Source organism: Bos javanicus, chromosome 18 (assembly GCF_032452875.1).
Source record: "Bos javanicus breed banteng chromosome 18, ARS-OSU_banteng_1.0, whole genome shotgun sequence".
Taxonomy (NCBI): domain Eukaryota; kingdom Metazoa; phylum Chordata; class Mammalia; order Artiodactyla; family Bovidae; genus Bos; species Bos javanicus.
This window is the reverse complement of record NC_083885.1, coordinates 404,773-422,737: the sequence shown is the minus strand read 5'-3', so window position 1 is coordinate 422,737 and position 17,965 is coordinate 404,773. Positions and strand designations below refer to the sequence as shown.

General features: G+C 38.3%; 1 protein-coding gene across 1 annotated transcript; it reads left to right on the top strand.

Moving 5' to 3' along the window:
- Positions 1-2,296: 2,296 nt before the first annotated feature.
- On the top strand, positions 2,297-17,516 carry LOC133229913 (ankyrin repeat domain-containing protein 26-like). The gene is given in 11 exon segments (XM_061386664.1): positions 2,297-2,374; positions 5,358-5,509; positions 6,985-7,055; positions 7,058-7,127; positions 9,168-9,201; positions 9,707-9,842; positions 11,691-11,904; positions 12,614-12,797; positions 13,481-13,549; positions 16,396-17,116; positions 17,119-17,516. Coding segments are annotated over 11 exon segments (1,986 nt in total). The 3' UTR covers positions 17,376-17,516.
- The last annotated feature ends 449 nt before the right edge of the window (positions 17,517-17,965 follow it).

Sequence of the window (17,965 nt, the reverse complement as noted above, 5' to 3'; positions counted from 1 at the left end):
TTCAATACTGGACCATGTGAGATAGGAAAACTACAAAATAGATAGAAGCCACTTCAGTCAGTTTGTGTTGATCATTTTCTTCTCAGTCAATACATTTTATAAAATAGCGAGCAGTTATTTTATCCTTTAGGATCCCTAGATTTGTACATTTATTGATTTCTTAAAGATGTATTCTATACTGTACCCTGAAAGTTTTATATCCGAAATATTTCTGTAAACACTCCCTCAGTTCAGGCCTGCATTACCTTGTTATTCCCAGTATCAATGCCTTCAGATTCACCTTCCTCTGGTTATTTGTATGCCCTTCAGATTCCTCCCTCCCGTGGTCTTTAGGGTCACCAATCTCAAAAGCACACGTGACTATGAGGCACTCTGAGTCACATTAATGTCTAGACATCTTAAAGCACTGTTGATGCTCTCATAACTGACTTATGCCTGACCCTCTATCTCTAGCCCTTTCAGTCCTTTGCTCTAGAATTCTGAACTGCTGCTGGCACCCTTATCAATTGTTCCTGTTGTTGTTGTTCAGTCGCTCAGTTGTATCTGATTCTACATGGCCCCGTGGACTGCAGCACACCAGGCTTCCCTGTGCTTCACCATCTCCTGTGCTTGCTTAACTCACGTTCATGGAGTTGGCGATACTATGCAACCATCACATCCTCTGTCATTCCCTTCTCCTCCTGACTTCAACCTTTCCCAGCATCAGGGTCTTTTCTAATGAGTCAGCTCTTCGAATCGGGTGGCCAAAGTACTGGAGCTTCAGCGCCAGAGTCAGTCTTTCCAATGAATGTTCAGAACTGATTTTGTTTAGGATTGACTGGTTGGATATCTTTGCAGTCCAAAGGACTGTCATGAGTCTTTCCGAACACCACAGTTGAAAAGCATCAGTTCTTTGGTGCTCAATCTTCCTTTTGGTCCAACTCTCATATCCATACATGACTACTGCAAAAGCCTTTGCTTTGACTAGACGGACCTTTGTCAGCAAAGTAACATCTCTGCTTTTTAATACGCTAAGTTTGTCATATCTTTTCTTCCAAGGAGCAGGTGTCCTTTAATTTCATGACTGCAGTCACCATCTGCATTGATTTTGGAGCCCAAGAAAATACAGTCTGTTTCTGTTCTCATTGTTTCCCCATCTCTTTGCCATGAAGTGATGGGACTGGATGCCATGACCTTCGTCAGTCCCATCCCTTCACTTTGGACAAATATCTACCCTGTGATGTGTGTGTTCCTCTCCCCATCTTGCTACAGCCTGAAATGTTCTCCCTCTCCTGCCCTCTGTTCCCTTGAGCTGTGTAAGTCTGCACTCAGGCATTATCTCTAGAAAAGCCATCATCCCTGACACCTTTTTCTACATTTGTCATGAACTCCAATGTCTAGTACTGAGCAGAAACCTGAGAAATAGTTATTGAATAAGAGACACTGGGGCTCTGTATCAACCTAGAGGGGTTGGATGGGGAGGGAGATGAGAAGGGGGTTCAAAACGGGGGATATATGTGTACCTATGGCTGATTCATGTTGAGGTTTGACAGAAAACAACAAAATTCTGTAAAGCAGTTATCCTTCAATAAAAAAAATAAATTAAAAAAAAAATGCTATATATACCGAGGCGACTTTTAAGAGCTTGTCCCCTGCAGTCTAGGAACCAAGAGGATAGACATGTACAGAAATAATTTACAGTTCAGATCTATATCTATCACTAGGAAAATCTAGAAAGATACACTAGAAAAATCTTTAAAGTACTAAGGGAACTACAAGGAAAGGCATACCTCTTTATCAGGGGAAAGATGGCAGTAATCAAAGACAACTTCACAAAGCAGGTTGAGCCTTAAAAGATGAAAAGTAATTTGTCAGAAGAGTATAGGGAAGCATTTCAGATGAAGGAACTGATAAAAGCTAAAAAGTAAGAGGAATTTTGTAAACCATGAATAATGTTGCAGTTGCTGCTTGGCATGTTGCTAAAAGGTCCTGTTAGGAAGTAGAGAAGAGAATGTATGATGACTTTATATGTCTGTCCTGTATTTTGTTTGGTTTCTGATTGTTTTGTTCACTGCTGTTTGGATCAATCTGTGACTGAATCTTTGAGCTGTTTGTGTTCCTGTAACCTGGTGACATCTGGTATTTCCCAAATGGTTTGTTGAAGTTTTCAGGTCATTGGAAGTAGTTCTTAAAGAAGTAAATATTCAGCTGAAGATTAAGATTGATTTAATCTGTTGTTTCATACAACATTTTAGGTCTCTGTTTTAAATGAGGATTATGTCTTTTATCTAAACATTCTAAGTAACTTTAACTAAACATGCAGATATGTCAAGACTTGGAAATGATAACAGAGGAAGAACAAGAAAAACTTGAAGATGAGAATAACCATGCACAGGTATGTAAAACTGTAAATTTCAATATCTGGTGTAGTACTGTATGATAAAAAAGTGTATCACACAAGGCAAATTAGAATGAAAAGATAAGTTAACACCCATCACAAATGAGTTAAAGCAGAAGTTCAGTGAAATTTTGTGAGGAATACCAAAATACCGACTATGTGATAACCCTAAATAAGAAGCAAACCAAAAGGAAATAGTTCTTAATCTCACAAATAATATACCTGATTGTGAGGAAAAGATGCATTTGGAGTATCTGTATCTCTAGTATTCCAAACATTTCCTGAACAAAAAGAACCCAGTCTCAAAAATGTTTTTCCGTGGTCTGTAAACTCTGGGTCCCTTGGATAGACTTGTCAGTCATCTTCAAAGCTTTGTTTCCCTGAAAATAAGGTAGACTTTGAAAATTATCAACTAGACATTGGACATGTGTTTATGAAAATTGAGGAGAGTTTTTATAATGATACAGAAAATAAAAAAGTAGGGGAGCCGGTAGTTACATTTGAAGTGAAAGATCAAGAGATTGATATGCAAATGTCACAAAATATGAGGCAAGATCCCACTAATCGGAAATTATACACGGGACAGGCATGTCATTCTAGTCTGTGACTTGTCTACTCTGGTTAGATGAAACATAGAATTCAAATAAAAATTCACGTTCCCCTTGCTGTTGTTAAAATACTGATCTGAAAAATAAAGCAATACAGGACTGGTTCCAGAAGCCACTGCATGCAGATAATTGCAGCTGTAGTGACAATAAAAGCATGGAACCCGAATTAGAAAATGGGGATTCTTCTCCACCTAATAGTCACAGCACATCTGAAATGTATGTAAGTGAATTAGAGAAGGATATGCAGAGGTTTAAGAATGAAATAGACATGTTTCAAGTAGAGTTGCTGGCTCTGGAAAAAGAAAATGTAACTTCCAAAAGAGTTTCTCATTTTCTCTTGCTTTGGTTTTTCTCTTTCTTGATGATGTGGTCCATTTTGATTTTCCATTTATGGATAAAGTGGGGTCATCCAAAGAGGTAATTTTGTAAAAATCAATTATTACCTCAATAACAGGAATTCAGGAAACTATTTTCATGGCTTTTATCCTTCAATCAATTTTCATATCTAATTCTTCTCCGTCAGTCTTCATATGGACTGGGAAACTCATTTACCTATGTACCATGTGGTCTTTTGAGCTAGAATAAGCACCAAGGAAATTGCTTAAGAAGAATAATCAGCTAGGGTTTTGCATCTTTTTTTTTTTCCCCCTTTAACACTGTTGGGTTAAATATAAGTTATATTTCCATAGAATGGGAAGAAAGCACTGACTGAGAGGTGGGACATGAACATGTGTTCCCTCTAATCTCTTCATTGTGGTTGACTATGTGTGATCTTCTCTGCTTTCCGCAATCGCTGGGCACTTAGATTTCCAGCATGGCCTCTTCAGGATCTTTTTAATAATAAATACATGTGCTTCCACATATGCTTTAATCAGCACTCTCAGATGTTTCTTTTGAGACAGACCTTCCCATTATGTTGTTTACTAAAATGTAGAAAGATTTGACATGTGTGATTTTATTACATAAATAGTGTGTGTGTGTGTGTGTGTGTGTATGTGCACCCATGTGTGTACATGTGTGTGTGATAATTACTCAGTCATGTCCAAATCTTTTCAAACCCTTGGACTGTAACCTGCCAGGCTCCTCTGCCCATGGAATTCCCCAGGCCAGAAAGAATACCAGAGCAGCTAGCTGTTCCCTTCTCCAGAGGATCTTCCTAACCCAGGGATTGAACTCAGGTCTCCCCCATTGCAGGTGGATTCTTTAATATTTGAGCCACCAGGGAAGCCCATAGGTAGTATAAACCCTGAGCAAAAAAGAAAAAAAAATAATAAGTGTTTATCTACAAAGGAGAAGACTGAGTTCTGAGATGCTGTGAGATTTTTCTTTCTTCAGTAATAGGTTTTTAAAATTGTTTGTTTGCTGTTTTGTGTAAGAGGTGCTTTGACTGAGTTTGAACAACACACAAAAAGACAAAACAAACAAACAAAAAAAGAAACAAAAAAACTCTATGTATTCTCCCGTTTAAAAAAAAAAAAAAAAAAAAAGGAGATGAGCCCTACCCCCAACTAAGGCATTGAGTTACTGTGCCACAGTCATGCTTTTAACTTATCTGATTAATCTGATGAATTCATTTGGTAATATATAACAGTCAACGTTCCAGAATTGTATCATCTTTTTTGGTGCCATAAAATGCTAGGGAGTGCCAGTTTAGGGCCTTAAACAAAACCTTGAACATTTTTTTGATTTTATTGCTGTTTTTGGTAAATAGTGGGGCAATGCTAGGTAATTATTTCTATACCCTCTAGCTGTAAGGTTTGATGGTTATTGAATGTAGAATTGGGAGACATTACTTATATTCCAGAATTCTGCACTACCTAACAACTCCTCAGTTTCATTCTGCTCCTTGTGTTTTGGTAAACTCTGCTTCATTTAATTTAGTGAACATCGTCACTTTTTTGCTATCTCCTGGATCCAAGTGAAAAAAGAATTGTAAAAGGCAGAGGGGAAAGAATAGCTTTAGTGCAGAGAGAAGATTGTTTCCTTTCTGAGGTGCGAAGGTGTCACATCCTCTATATCTGGCTGTTTAATGGAAAATCCAGGTAGTAAAGACCAAAGAGGACAGATTTTGTGTCTTTGTCTTTTTATTTCATCGTCTCTGCCCATCAGATGGGGAAGACTGAATATGAATAATTGCATCTTATTAAGAAAGCCATTTTTGAAATTTTGGGGAAATTGTCTTTTCCTCAAACAGAAAGGAGCAGATTTTACAAAAATTTCAGTGACTTGTAAGTGATGAAATTAAAATAAACCCCAAAATATTTTTATCACTTAAATTCAGGGTGAGCACTGAGTCAAATAATAAAATTGAAAACAAAGGTCTTTATAATCACTACATAGCAATTATTCTTAGTGTCAAACTTCCATTAAAGGTTGAAGAAGAAAAGAAACACAAAAGTAGTGAAGTGGAACTATCAGAGAACATATGTGATGCTGCTGATGAGAGTGGATTGTTTCAGCGGAGAAAGAGTGGAGGAAACAGCAACCAGGAGTTTCCTGCTATGCCGAATGAGGGTTCTGATAGGTAATCCTATATCAATATTTAACAGCACATCCCTTGTTATGTTCCTATAAAATAATTTCTAACTTGAGCTAATGTTTGTGATGTACAGATTTTATATTTTACTAGAGATATGGTTATTTTGAATATTCTTGTCCTTTAGCCTTATTACTAGAGTTCCTTTGTTAACATACCACCATGTTACATATAAGAGTATTCTGGATTTGACTGCATATTTGCCTTAATCAGTGTGTTGTATATTTAAATTTGTTTTGTCACTAATGAACATCCTTTCATTTCAGTTTGAGGACTTCTTTCAGCCTTTCTCATGAGGCGGGACTAGTGGTGATGAACTCCATCAGGTTTGCTTTGTCTGGGACAGTTTTTATTTCTCTTTCATTTCTGAAAGACAACTTTTCTGGAAAGAGTACTCTTGGCTGACAGGTTTTTCTCTCCTAGTACTTTGAGGTTGTCCATGGAGGGAGGCCAAATTGCTGATGGTGGCAGGAGAACCAATGAGGCAACGGTCTTTCAGCCATGATGCTGCTGTCGCATCATGCGTGTGGTTTAAAAGTGAGCTCTCCTCCCCTGGCCAAATATTTCCTTGGTTCCTTCTTTCATGGTATATATGCCTAATGTCATTTAAAATACCACCTAAATTAAGTGTGGCTTTTTTCTGTGAATTCTTTTTTTCATTTATTTTTGGCTGTGCTGGGTCTTTGCCACAGTGCTTGGGCTTCTCAGTGTGGTGTCTTCTCTTGATGCTGAGCGTGGGCTCTAGGGTGCTGGCTCCAGTAGCTGTGTAGCATGGTTTAGTTGCGCCATGGCATGCGGGATCTTCCCTGACCAGGAATGGAACACCTTCCCCCTTTATTGGTAGGTGGAGTCCTAAGCACTGGACCACCAGGGAAGTCCCTAAATTCACCATTATTATATTTAGAAGCAAAACAAAAAATATAGTGTAAATCTACTTATGACTCCCATGTCTAAGAGTCAAGGCGTTTAGCCAGTGGACTCCAGGTTTGTAGTGTAGCCCTTGAGGTTCTTCTCAGTGTCTTTCCAGATGCATCTCTCTATTCTCTTCCATGTATTTTGTGCTCTTCCTTCCAGGTTCCTCAGAAAGAACCCAGATGCCCTGTGCCTGATGTTTGTGTTCACATTTGAATCTCCAAGTAGAATGATTTTCTCCCTTTTCTGTTTCTCATGACCTCCTCTCTTCACTTCTTCTGCAAATCCTTCCTTATTTCACTTATCACTTTCATATGTCAAGTTTTATATATCATATTGTACATAATCATATCTGCGTTTGAAGGAAGAATTTGTTTTCTTGCATATGGTTGGTACTCTATAACTGTCTTGTGAATTAATCAATGACTTAAGATGGGTAAGAGTTGGAATTTTATAAGAATTGGTTGTTTTTTTATTCTTTATCAGTTGAATTATTAGAAAACATTGGCTTTTTTGTGGACTTTTTAAAGTAGAGATCCTGGTTTGCACAGGAAGGAAGTAAAGAAAAAGAATGATGACAAATGGACACCGGAAGAAAGTGTGATTGCACCAATATTTGAAAAGACCTGACTGGTGGTCTGCTGCATGTGAATGATGACAGCATTTTAAGGGAAGTGGATCGGGTTGATGACAGGTACATTCTCCAGATTCCTTGTTTGTAGGGAAAGAAATATTAGCACTGAATACTTCTTCTAGAAATAGAGCAGCATTATAGAGTGCTCAGGCCAAGACAAGAGATTGCTCAACTCTAGTGGATAAACACTGCTGAAAGGTTAAGGTGAGGACCAATACCTTTGGCCAGGAAGTCCTTTCAGTAAATAGTCCCCTTGGACCAGCTGGACTGTAATGAATACACCTAAACATTCAGTAGGGAATGTTATTGGGATAGGCAATGAAGAACTGGATGGTAACTGAAGAGGAATGTGGAATTCACAGTTGTTACTTGTTTTATGTTAAGAAGGGAGCTTTTAGAGTATGTATGCTATTGGAGGGAGAAGGCAATGGCACCCCACTCCAGTACTCTTGCCTGGCAAATCCCATGGACGGAGGAGCCTGGTAGGCTGCAGTCCATGGGGTCACTAGGAGTCAGACACTACTGAGTGACTTCACTTTCACTTTTCAATTTCATGCATTGGAGAAGGAAATGGCAACCCACTCCAGTGTTCTTGCCTGGTGAATCCCAGGGACGGGGGAGTCTGGTGGGCTGCCGTCTATGGGGTCACACAGAGTCGGACACGAATGAAGTGACTTAGCAGTAGCAGCAGCATGCTATTGGAAATGAGCCAGTAGATGGCGTGTTTATTTAGTTTAGTCTTGTTTGCATTTCCAATACTAGAAAGCTTATTGATTGTATGACATTGTCTTTAAACTATTGCAGTGAACTAATTGTACATACTACTTCTGTTCATGTGTAGTTTTATGGTAAGGGCTTGTTCATTGGTTCTGAAGTGTAATATTTCTATGTAATGGAATATGCAGATGATTGCTTAAATTAATTCTATCATATATAGATTTTCAAAAATACATAATTGTGAATTTACAAACACTTAGGCTATACTGAATAGGATATGGTCATTCCTTGATGATTCTAGTTGACAGTAACATGATGAGTAGCTATGATTTTGTAAGGTGCTCTGAAACATCACATCATATTAACTTCATAGTCGTTTATAGATTCCAGGGAAAAGGGAAATATTTTGTTTATATTCAATAGAAAAACATTATTAACAATCTTTCACAAATTATTCCTTTTGCATGATAAAGATCTAAATGACAAAACCCGTGCTTCCTTTACTAAGCGTGTCATTAACACATATTGTGTGCTCAATACATGTACATCAGATGCATGAAGAAACAGCAGAATGGGTGAATGAATGCCTATTGATGAATTTCTTTACAGAAAACAAAACTTTATTGACAGTAGATTTGCAGGCTTGCCTACCTCTGAAGTCTTTTCAATTTTTGAGAAATATGTTTTAAGATTCAGAAATCATTATTTATAGCTATAGCTAGACCTGAAATAATACTATAGATTCATTTGCTATTGTATTACTTAAAAAGACTTTTCAGTATTACTTTCTCAGTGTATTTTGGAAGAGCAGTGTAGAAGCCAGACTTCGTGGCTTTGAATTCTGGGTTTGTTGGTGACATGATGAGTGGGCTTGGGCAAGTTCCTCAGCCTTTGTGAGCTCCATTTCTTCCTATACCTATCTCCCAGAATGATTGTGGGGATGAAAATGCCTTTAGGACATGTCAGGTGCTTCTAATAATGAATGGCCAATGCATAGGAAGTCCTCAAAAAGCTAATATCTTGGTTATTCAAATGGATTCCTTTCTTAGAAGAACTGAAGAAATACCTCCCAGATAGGTCGTATTGCCATAAAAGTTAGTTCTTATGGAAAAGAACAGGTGCCAAAAACACTAGTATACTGTTTCCTATTACACAATGCAAGTAACTTTATGTTTTTCCTTTTCCTTGGATCTAACTTTAATACTTTATTAATATTACTGACATATTTTCTGTGTTCTTTAATGCTGCTCTTATTTATTTCTGCATCCTTTATAGACAATTACTTGCCAATGCAAAGGGTTTATATAAAAAAGAAAAGTTGAGGTATTGTTTGTATTTTTGAATATTTAATATTAGCCTGAAAAGAGTCCTTTGTTCTTTTAGGCCTGCAAGGAAAACACCGTATGAAAAGAAGAAAGTATAGTTAAAAAAAAAAATGAACTTTCAAAAATACTATCCTTGTCAAAAATACTTTGTCAAAGGAATAGTGGTAAAATAGGAAATCTTCCTTTGTTGTAGAGAAGTTTACTTTGAACACATCATTTAGAAACACTGTTTATAAAGTTATCCTTTTGATAAAAATCTCTTCTTTTAAGAAATGTCTGTTTTTGTTTTGATACAGAGATTTATCACCTCTGTACACTTGGTGTATTTATATAGATTTTAAGGACATTGTGAAACAGTATTGTTTATGTGTAGGTCTGCTAAGCTGCTAAGTCACTTCAGTCGTGTTCAACTCTGTGCGACCCCATGGACGGCAGCCCACTAGACTCCCCTGTCTAGTTTCTCCAGGCAAGAACACTGGAGTGGGCTGCCACTTCCTTCTCTAGTGCATGAAGGTGAAAAGTCAAAGTGAAGTCACTTAGTCATGTCTGACTCTTAGCGACCTCATGGACTGCAGCCTACCAGGCTCCTCTGTGTAGGTCAAAGAACAAATTAATTATGTGAATGAACTGGATGACTTAACTCAGTCGTCCGAGACTGTTTCTGAGGATGGTGACGTGCTTTACTCTACGAATTACATGTTGCAAATAGAACCTCTCAACGTGGGGTGTAAAGGTAGGACCGCAATGTAAATGTTAATGGAAAGCCTGTCTGTGTATAGAGTAGTGATATATGCACACCTTGTCAGTACTGCTGTAGAGCCAGGGATATATTACAGTGCTGTGCATCTCAGAAGTTTGACTTGCATTAAAAGGACATGAAAGTGAGTGTATACTCTGAGACACAGGCCTATGATACTCTCACTCACTGTACCTTCTGTTGACTCTTCTTCTTTCCTATGCCTTCACCCACGGTCAGGTCAGCATCATTTTCCTCCTAGAGTAACTGAAATAATCTCAGGACTTCTTTCCATGCCACTCTACCTGGCAGAACCTCGGTCTGCACAGCAACTGTAATTATTGCCTATTTTTAAACATTCAGGTCTCATCATGCTACCCCCTTGCTTCAAGCCCAACTGTTGCCTCTCTTTGTTGCGTGGTTAAAGGTCACAATTGTGTGGTTCCATCTGGTTTTAGTTTTCACCCTTCTTTCTACATGAATTCTAGAATCAGCTTGTCAGTTCCCTAAAATGTCTGCTGGTCTTAACGTTTTCATTTTCCTTCAGTTCAAAATACTTTGTACTTTCTCTTTTCATTACCTTTTTGATCCAAGGGTTATTTAGACCCGTGTGATTTAGTTTCCAAATATTGAGAGTTTTCCAGAGATCCTTCTTTGGCTCTTGCTCATGATTCGATAGGTGCATCCAGAGGGGCTCTGGGGCTAGGACTGATTATTTCCTGCCTTGGGGGCAAGATCTTGCTGACTACTCTGTTCATTCTGCTAGGAAAATCTAGGAATTTTCCAGCCTAGCTCATGAGAATTGGAGAAGGAAATGGCAACCCACTCCAGTGTTCTTGCCTGGAGAATCCCAGGGATGGCAGTGCCTGGTAGGCTGCTGTCTATGGGGTCGCCCAGAGTCGGACATGACTGAAGCGACTTAGCAGCAGCAGCAGCAGCTCATGAGAATAGATAGAATTCCTGGGACTGAGTGAGCACCAGTCACAGGTTCCTATAGTCTTTTCAGATGGCTTCTTCCTGGTCTCAGGTGGTTTCTCCCCGATGGGCTCTGTTCCTTCCTCTGCTGAATACCCGAGGGGCTCCTCCTCAGATCTCCAGGGTCCTTTTTCTCTCTGTTCCCCTCTCTCCTCTCTATGGTTCTAATCTGTGATCTCTGCCCATTTTGGTTCACCAGACTGTCAGCTTCATCACCTCCTGTCAGGAAGTCTGGCTAACTCAGCTTCCATTCCTTCTCCCTGTGTTGGGGCCTGGAAATTCTCTCAAGGCAGTGAGCTGGGGCATTCCTTAGGCTAACCTCATGTGTTTCCAGGATTGTCTTTCATTCCCTGAAGTCCTTTATCATGAAAATAATTGTTTAATGTATTTTGTAGGTGTTGTTTTTGCTCGCTCCACTCAGGAAGGTAAATCAGTAGCTGTTTACTCTATCTTGGTTAAAAACATAATGGCAGCTGCAGACTGTCCACAGGGTTGTTCTTCCTACTCTACTTACTACTTTCTGCTCATCCTTCATTTCTCAGTGTGACATCTCTTCCCCAGAGAAATCTTTCCTGGACCCAGTCTATGTCAAGTTCTGTTATATGATCATAGAACTCTCTTTTCTTAGAGTATCTATCTGAACTCATAATTATTTTATTTTTCTTTGTCTTCTACTAGACTTCAAGCTAAACAAAACCCAGGGGCATCTGTTTTATTTTCAGAGCTTTGGAATAATATCTTCCACATTATAGACCCTTAATACTTGTTCAGGGCATGGATGAGTGAACGTGAATTGCACAGTCCTTTATACTCAAAAATTACTCACATAAATTTTTGTTTGTTTCTATCTTTGTTTTCTTCATCATGCAGGTTCTGCTGGCTTGTTGAAAATTCAGGATACAATTCTTTTGCATGAAAGATTAGTAGATTTTCAAAGAAGCCACTGTGAACTACTTAGAGGAGAATTTTACAGGATGAAAAGTAAGGTTCGTGGGCTACAAAAAGAGCTCTCAGAAATGAAAGAAGTGAAATCACAGTTAGAACATCAGAAAGTGGAGTGGGAACGAGAGCTCAGCAGCTTAAGGTACTGTACACCTTGCTTTAAAAAAAATATTTGAACTATTGTTTCCTTTAATACTGCAGAGATGTAGACATGTTATAATGACTAACTTATCCTCTAGGATTTTACAGAGGAGAAAATGTTAGTAGTATTGTGGAGTGTGAAATTCTTGGAAATAATATAGCATTTTCTTAACAGTGAATGCTTCCAATAACTTAATGTATATTTTTCCAAATCATCATTTTCACGAGCATACAGAAGTCCACCATAATGGAAACCCCATTAAATATTTACCAAATTGACTTTCAGTTGTTTTTTCACTTTTATGTATTCTATTTAATACTGCAAGGAAACACCTTTTCTATAAATTCATTTCTACCTTTCTAATTATTTTAAATACATTTTCTTTAATAATATTGTATAATTTGGTCAAAGTATGAGAACTTAAAAATGGTCTGTAATCTATATTTCTAAACTATTCTTAGGAAAGTTTATATTACTTTACATTCCCATTAGCAGATTTATGAAGTAGCCATTTTTCTCAAGAGAAAATTAGGATAGAATTTATGCGGTTTTATTCTTAACACTCTGTCTGAAAACAGTGACCATTATTAAGTGTTTTTCATTGTATTCCCCCCATGTTTACTATTTTAAACATTGTGAAGAGGGAACAAAAGTTATTGCAGCAGTGAATAATATCATGATTTTCTAAGAAGAGTTTTAAATTTTGCAGATTCACCTTAAAGCAAGAAGAAGAGAATAGAAGAAATGCTGAGATGTTTTATGAAAAAATGAGGGAGCATTTAAGAAGAAAAGAAGACCAATATAGTAAAGAAGTTGAAGTGAAACAGCACCTAGAACTCACTTTCCAAGCAGTAGAAGTGAAAGTGAAGACTGAGAGAAATAATCTGAATCAGGTAGAGTAATCTTTGGTGAAAATTTCAAGTTTCTAACATGATTTTATCAATATTACTTATAATATCCCCTTTTTAAAAAAAATACCATTTATTTAGTGTCATTTTGTTTAGTGTTATAGGAAATTTTAGGTTAACTGTTAAAAACAAAAGAAAAGAAATTCAAAGTTCCCAAAGTAACAAGGCCGGAAATAAGAATTGTATGATCCTGACATGCTGGGTGCACTTTTTCAAGCAGAGGGAGGAAGAGGTCACATCAGTAGCTCACACAATAGATCCTGAGAAACCACAGGATTGAGAATGGTGTAGAAACTGGAGGTTAAGCTCTCAGCCCACCTCAAGCAACTGATCCTTCAGCCTTGACAGACCATTCATGAGTGAATAGGTCTAGAAGAGAAGGGGCACTGGGAGGGACCATCGTGCCTAATTTTACATCAACTTGCCTCTGGCCTTCAATCTGGCAGACGGCTGAGGGTCATAGACCCCCCTCCCTCTGTGCCCATAAGCCCTCCAGTCCACCTGCCCCATGAACAGCTCAGAGCTGGCTCCAGTTTTCCCAGCTGCATTCTTCCTTACCACACCTCAAGGACAGGTGTTAACTGTTGTCCTTGAGAGATGCAGGGATTTTTTTCCAGAAGTTGGTAGAAACCAGACCCTCTTAAAGTTGGTTGCCCTTCCTTCTGCAGAGTTCTCGAGAGGCATCTCACAGCAGAGGAATTTGCTTCCACACCCGATGTCCCTCTCAAACATGGACTGCATCCCATCCCTGAGGTCCTAGCAGCAGATCTCCCACAACAAAAAGCTCTCAGGAAGAGGTCAGGAAAGTAGTATTTATAATTCAAATCCATTTGTCTAGAGCAGTCAGGGAGTGACATACGATGGCCTCATCCAAGGAGAGGCCTTTAATATTTTCCATAGGAATCAATCTCAAATTTTTGTGACTATCTTGGAGGAGCCGGCACCCTGATTGTGGTTTAGGCAAGGAAGACCATGTATGGTTCACCATCGACTGCTACCTGACCAAGTCCTTCTGCTTTGGAGTGAATGTGTCCATCACTCCATGCATGTAGTGCATGGAGTGCAGACACCTTCAGTGTCTGAATCAGAGTCCATTCTTGGCTCCACTGTCATTTCTTTAACCAATACCCTGTCAAGGACCTTTTCACATCATTTACTGTTTTTCATTTTGTAAAAACTGCGACATCAGTGTAAAAACACTTTTGAACACTTTAAAAAGTTATTTCTTTAGAATAAACTTATAAAAGTGCCTCCCCCGCACCAAGGGATGGGGGGGAACTCTCGCTACCAATTAAAGATATTCTGGGTTTTGGTAATGATTTCACTTCCTCGATTGATCGTTAGGTTAGTTTATCACTTCCCCTAATGATAAGGAGGAAACTACAGGCAGTTCAGAGACCACATTTTGGATGTGATTTTTCTACTTGTGAGAAAATGAGCACTCTGCTCTGTGAGTGTCCTATTTCAGTACAAGGAACTTTTGAGAACAGTGATAGATATGGCATAATATATATTTAGTGATAGTTATTGTGTTTTTCATTGTATTTTCCCCATCTTACTATTTTAAACATGGAGAGATAATGAAAGTTATTGCAGCAGCAAATAATCTCATAGTTTTTTAAGAGCTTTCTAAATTTTAGCTTATTTACCATTAGTGTATGTACCATGAATGAAATAGGAAGCTTATTTTGTATTGATATGTTTGTACTAGAGACATGTGGTTTGATGTAAGAAGACTGCTGCTGCTGCTGCTGCTAAGTCGCTTCAGTATGTCCGACTCTGTGTGACCCCATAGACGGCAGCCCACCAGCCCCGTCCCTGGTATTCTCCAGGCAAGAACACTGGAGTGGGTTGCCATTTCCTTCTCCAGTGCATGAAAGTGAAAAGGGAAAGTGAAGTCGCTCAGTCGTGTCTGACTCTTAGCAAGTAGTAGAATCCAAAGACATGGTGAAAAGGCTGTAGCTTACTCATATTTTTAACTTTTGCCTCTCCAGAATAATTACAGCTAATGAGTTAATTAATGTTTGTAGAAGTGTCTAGTACAGTTGTCAATAGGTGTAACTTTTGTAATTGCCTATTAAAACGTTAGAAGATAGCATATTCTCAAGGAAAAACTTTTGTATAAAATTTAGTCTATTTATACAGAGTTAAGGCTCTTACTGTGAAGTAGATGTGTAGGAGGTATCAAATGCAGTGTTTATAAACCTAGCAAGTGGTGTTGTTTATTGAATTATAGTTGATTAACAATATTCTGTTAGTTTCAGGTATACAGCACAGTGATTCAGATATATATGTATATATTATATAAATGGGGCTTCCCTGCTGGTTCAGAGTATAAAGAACCTGCCTGCAATGCAGGAGACCTGGGTTCAGTCCTTGGGTTGGGAAAATCCCATGGAGAATGTGGAGAAGGCAATGGCACCCCACTCCAGTACTCTTGCCTGGAAAATCACATGGGCAGAGGAGCCTGGTAGGCTGCAGTCCATGGGGTCCCTAAGAGTCAGACACGACCAAGCGACTTCACTTTCACTTTTCACTTTCATGTATTGGAGAAGGAAATGGCAACCCACTCCAGTGTTCTTGCCTGGAGAATCCCAGGGATGGGGGAGCCTGGTGGGCTGAAGTCTATGGGGTTGCCCAGAGTCAGACACGACTGAAGCAACTTAGCAGCAGTAGCAGCAGCAGCCTGGAGAAGGAAATGGCTACCCATTCCAGTATTCTTGCCTGGGAAATTCCATGGACAGAGGAGCCTGGCAGGCTATAGTCTATGGGGTCCCAAAGAGTTGGACATGACTGAGTGACTAATACACATACACACTCACTCACACACATGCTCACATGTACACACATATTCCATTTCAGATTCTTGCAGAATATTAAGTAGTTCCTTATGTTGTACAGTATATCTCTGTTGGTTATTTTATATCTACTAGTGTGTATATGTTAATCCCAGCATCCTAGTTTATCCCTTCCCCTACGCTGCTTTCCCCTGTGGTCACCATAAGTTTGTTTTCTGTGTCTATGAGTCTCTTTCTATTGTATGAATAAGTTCATTTTAGATTCTACATATAAGCAGTATGATATAATACTTGTCTTTGTCTGACTTACATCACTTAGGGTGATAATATCTAGGTCCATCCCTGTTGCTACAAATAGCATTATTTCATTCTTTTTTATGCCTTACTAGTTTTCCATTATATAAATATTCCACATCAGATGCAATTTTTAAGTGTAGTCAGATCTATGAATCTTTTATTTTAAGCCTTCTGGGTTTATTGTAGTTCAGAGGGAAGCCTTTCCAGTTCTGAGCTTCTTGAAAAGTCTCTTGGGATTTTTTTTTTTTTTTTTTTACTTTCGTGGACTCACTGTCTTCCATTAAATTATTGAAGCTTTGGGAATTTCTGCTTATATAAAGTCTGAGAATTGAATTGAACCTTATTTTTTCCTGTTGAAGACACACTTGGTGCAGTCTTTTCATTGTATAAACATACAAGTTAGTCTTTCATTTCCATAGAAATCATGGAATATCACTTTACTGAGTACTAGCTAAAAATCTCCTTTGTTTCACTTAGGTTTATGATAGTGTGAACAAACAAAAGACCTGTTGCACAAAAAGCACATGCTGCAGGAGGAAATTGCCATGCTAAGACTGGAGATAGATGCACTGAAAAATCAGCACGGGGAAAAGGAAGAGAACTATTTTGAGGACATTGAAATTCTCAAAGTAAAGAATGATGATCTTCAAAAGGCAATAAAACTGAATGAGGAAACGTTAACAAAGACTACATCCCACTATACAGGCCAGCTTAATGCTCTGACAGCTGAGAATATGCCGCTAAACTCTAAGCTGGTGAACAAAAAAGAAAGTAAACAAAGACTGGAAACGGAAGTGAAATCCTACCGTTCTAGACTGGGTGTTGCCTTACATGATCAAGGTCAGACATCAAAAAGAGATCTGGAACTTGCCTTCCAGAGAGCAAGAGATGAGTGGTTATGCTTGCGGGACAAAATGAAGTATGATGTGGCTAATCTAAAAGATAACAAGGAGACACTTTCCCAGCAACTATCTACAGTGAAAAATATCTTCAAAAAGCTGAAAATCAAGCTGCATCACGCGAGAGATGATCTTAGAGAAAAGACTTTGATGTTAGAACGTGTCCAGAGGGATCTAAGCCAATCAGAGTTTCAAAAGCAGGAAATTGAACACATGTATCAGAATGAACAAGGCAAAGTGAATACATACCTTGGAAATCAGGAATCCTTAGAGGAGAGATTACCTCAACTCCAGAGTGAAAACATGTTGCTCCACAGCAACTGGGAGCCGACAGTAAAGAGAAGATGGTCGTTAGCATCCAAGACCAGTTTCAGCGGATCGTGAGAAAACTTCAGGCCAAATATGAGAAACAAGGTCTGATGCTGGAGAAAAGAAACAAGGAGTTAATCAAGAAATGGAATCATTTAAAAGAGAGAATGTATTCATACGAAAATGAGAAAGCAGAAGGAGAAGTGAGTATCCAGAAGGAGAAATAATTCTCAGACTTTCTGAAAGAAAGTTCAAAGTGATTCTGGCTAAATGTTGAATCTAGTTCAATACAAAAAATACACAGGCTGTAAATCTATGGTCTCTAAACCAGCCTAAAAGCATACTTTGTATCCAGCAAATAAAAATTAGACTGAAGAAATCTTTTACTTTGTGTAGGGACATCGTGTCATTTATGAAATGTTAAGAGATTTAGTTCTAAATTGTTAACATAGACAGGTACTAGTAATTTACTCTTTATTAAGGTAATAATTTTAATCTTTATGTTACCACATTTCAGTATTATGACGAAGCAGATAAATGCAATGCTCAAACCTGAAATGAATATTTCAAAATGAAGCTTCAGTTACCTGGATTATCTTGTTAGTCAATTCCAGGTTTCCCAGAGGCTGTATTTTATATATCGTACTTTGTCTTCAGTAGCTTGTCATAGCTTTTTGTTATATTTGTTGATACGATTTTATTTTTATTATGTCAACTTGAGTTATATATGGGGATCATTTTAGCCTTGAATCATTTATTCTTAAAGCCTCTCAACTCTTCAAATGCATCTTAGTTAGTTAGTTAGTTCAGTCACTCAGTCATGTCCGACTCTTTGCGACCCCATGAATCA